Raw genomic sequence first — 2,480 nt, forward strand, 5'->3', positions numbered from 1 at the left:
GCACCGGTGCTCTCGGGGACCCTCTTCCCCGACGCCTTCTCCCCGGTCGGGGGCTTGGGCAGACGCCGCCGCAGCCAGGGATGCCGCAGGGCCTGGCCCGGCGTCATGCGCACCGTGGGGTCCCACTCCAGACACTGTTTCAAGAAGTCGAGGAAGAGCGGGTCATCACAGCCCTTCAGCGCGCTGGCCCACTCCCGGCTCTCGGGGGGGCCGCGCAGCTTCCCCCGCCGAGAGCGGCCCCCGTTGAGGACCACGGAGCCGTCAGAGAGCGTGGTGACGGTGCAGTAGCGGGGGTAGCCCTTGGAGCTCACGAAGTTCTTGGCGCGCTTGGAGGCGTCCAGCAGCTTCGGGGAGGGCATGCCCAGGAGCTCGATCATGCAGGCCAGCTGGTCACCCTCGTCCTCCCCAGGCAGCAGCGGGTAGCCCGTGAGCAGCTCGGCCAGGATGCAGCCCAGGCTCCACATGTCGATGGGCATGCCGTAGCGGGCGCCGAGGATGACCTCTGGGGCACGGTAGAAGCGCGACTGGATGTAGGTGTAGACGCGCTGGTGCTCATAGCAGCTGGAGCCAAAGTCGATCACCTTGATGCCGCTGCGGCCCTGCTGCTTGAGCAGGATGTTCTCGGGCTTGAGGTCACAGTGGATGATCCGGTGGCGGTGCAGGGCGTCCAGGCACTGCAGGATGGAGTGGGCGAACTTGCGCACCAGCGGCAGGCTGAAGCCCTGGAACTTGTTCTTCTTGATGAGCTCATACAGGTTCAGGCTGAGCAGCTCGAAGGTCATGCAGATGTGGCTGCGGAAGGTGAAGCTCTCCAGCATGTGGATGACGTTCATGCTGTTGTCCCGGTCCTGCCGCCGCAGGTGCTCCAGGATGCGCACCTCCTCGGCCGCCTGCCGGTGGAAGCGCTTCTCGTTCCGCACCATCTTGAGTGCCACGTGCTGGTGCGCCTTGTGGTCGTAGGCCTTGACCACCTGCCCGAAGCTGCCCTTGCCGATGACCTTCAGCACCTCGTAGCGGTAGGCCACGTGGTCGTGCGGCACCTGCAGGTAGGAGCCCTGGCTGTCGTCATAGCCGCCATTGTTGGGCCCGCCCACCGTGCCCTGGCGCTTCTTGGCGCTGGGCCCCACGAAGTACACCTCGGGGTAGCTGAAGATCTCGTGGTGCTCGAAGGCTGTCAGTTTCTGCATGTGCTGCTTCAGTGCCTGCTCGGGCGTCATGGGCACGGCCTTGGCCTTGCCCAGGCCCTCCGTGGACTTGAGCGAGGCGGAGGAGCCCTGCCGCCGGTGCGTGCCGTCCAGCTGCCGCTCTGCCACACCCGGCAGGCCTGGCCGGCTGGCCGCCAACCCATTGGGCTGTGCCGTGAGCACCGTCCGCTTGTTGCTGCTGTCCTCGAAGAGCTGCTGCACCTGCACCTGCCCGTGCGCGTGGCCCACGTGCAGGTGGTCGCTCATGGTGGGCTTGCTGCCTCCGACCTGCAGGCAGACGGGAGACAGACACGAATGCAGAGGTCTGTGATCACGAGGCGCCGAGGCCAGCCCCACGCCCACCCCGCTCACCCAGCCGGGCTCAAACTCACAGCCGCGGCAGGCTGGCTGCATGGATGGAGCTGGGCTCCAGGAGGGACCTCGGGACACGCCGGCAGGAGTGGACACGACACTCGCCTGGTGCCGATGGGCCCTGACAGAATGCGAATGGGGACCCGTGGGCGGGACGGGGCCACGAGCATGGGATCCCCAGAAAGGCACCGCCAGCACAACCTGGGCCGTAGGTCTGCCTGCCCTCCCCAGGGCTCCCGGAAGGAGACTCCACCGTCTTGTCCCTTGTTCTTCACCTACACTGAGCACAGAAGTCCCCTCGGCCCGCACTCAACATAGGAACAAAATGGTACAGGCACGGAGACACCGTAGGCCCTCACCCGGGTCACACCACACTCATGCTCCAGCTGGCACCTCCTCAGTGACAAGGGCACAGGACCAGCCTTCCGCTGCCGCCATGCCTCCCTCAAACCCAGCTCTGTTCTCAGAACACATCACTCCAGGGTGCCCCTGGCAGAAGCGGTCCCAAGATGCAGAAAACAACACCTCAGGCTTCAAAGAGTCACACGTGGATACGGCACCATAGCATCCTGTCAACCTCCACCTGGTTCTGGAAGTTTCTGGGCTTTACTGACCATGAAAGGTCGTTCAGCCCAACACCCGAGGCGGTCACGCGCTGCCTCAGGCCTCCCTGTGGCCCACAGCTCTGTTCCCGAGACATGTGCCTCCATGGCCGTGGGCCACTCAGCCTCCCAGCAAGGAATCCACAGAGGCTGTTTCTAGCTCAGACGCACAAGCCAGCCGAACACTTCCATCCACCCAGAACTGGTGGTGGAAACCAGGGGCCCAGCTTGCCTTAAATGTCCTGCACTGTCACCGCCAGGTCCCTTCCCAGCGCAAAAGCCTCCAGCCTGAGACAGTCACACGCCCTAGGCAGCCTGGCAG

The 2,480-nt window shown here is 64.9% G+C and overlaps 1 protein-coding gene across 1 annotated transcript in view; it reads right to left on the bottom strand.

Moving 5' to 3' along the window:
- The window catches only part of DYRK2 (dual specificity tyrosine phosphorylation regulated kinase 2), a 27,496-nt gene extending 26,030 nt beyond the window's left edge, over window positions 1-1,466 (bottom strand). Inside the window, exon 1 of the mRNA XM_021716853.1 lies at window positions 5-1,466. Coding sequence (XP_021572528.1) covers window positions 5-1,451 — 1,447 coding nt within the window. The 5' untranslated portion in view covers window positions 1,452-1,466. The remainder of the gene's footprint in view (window positions 1-4) is intronic.
- Window positions 1,467-2,480: the final 1,014 nt, after the last annotated feature.

This window comes from Carlito syrichta, unplaced genomic scaffold (assembly GCF_000164805.1).
Source record: "Carlito syrichta isolate Samal-C Ts95f unplaced genomic scaffold, Tarsius_syrichta-2.0.1 Scaffold309019, whole genome shotgun sequence".
Lineage (NCBI taxonomy): Eukaryota > Metazoa > Chordata > Mammalia > Primates > Tarsiidae > Carlito > Carlito syrichta.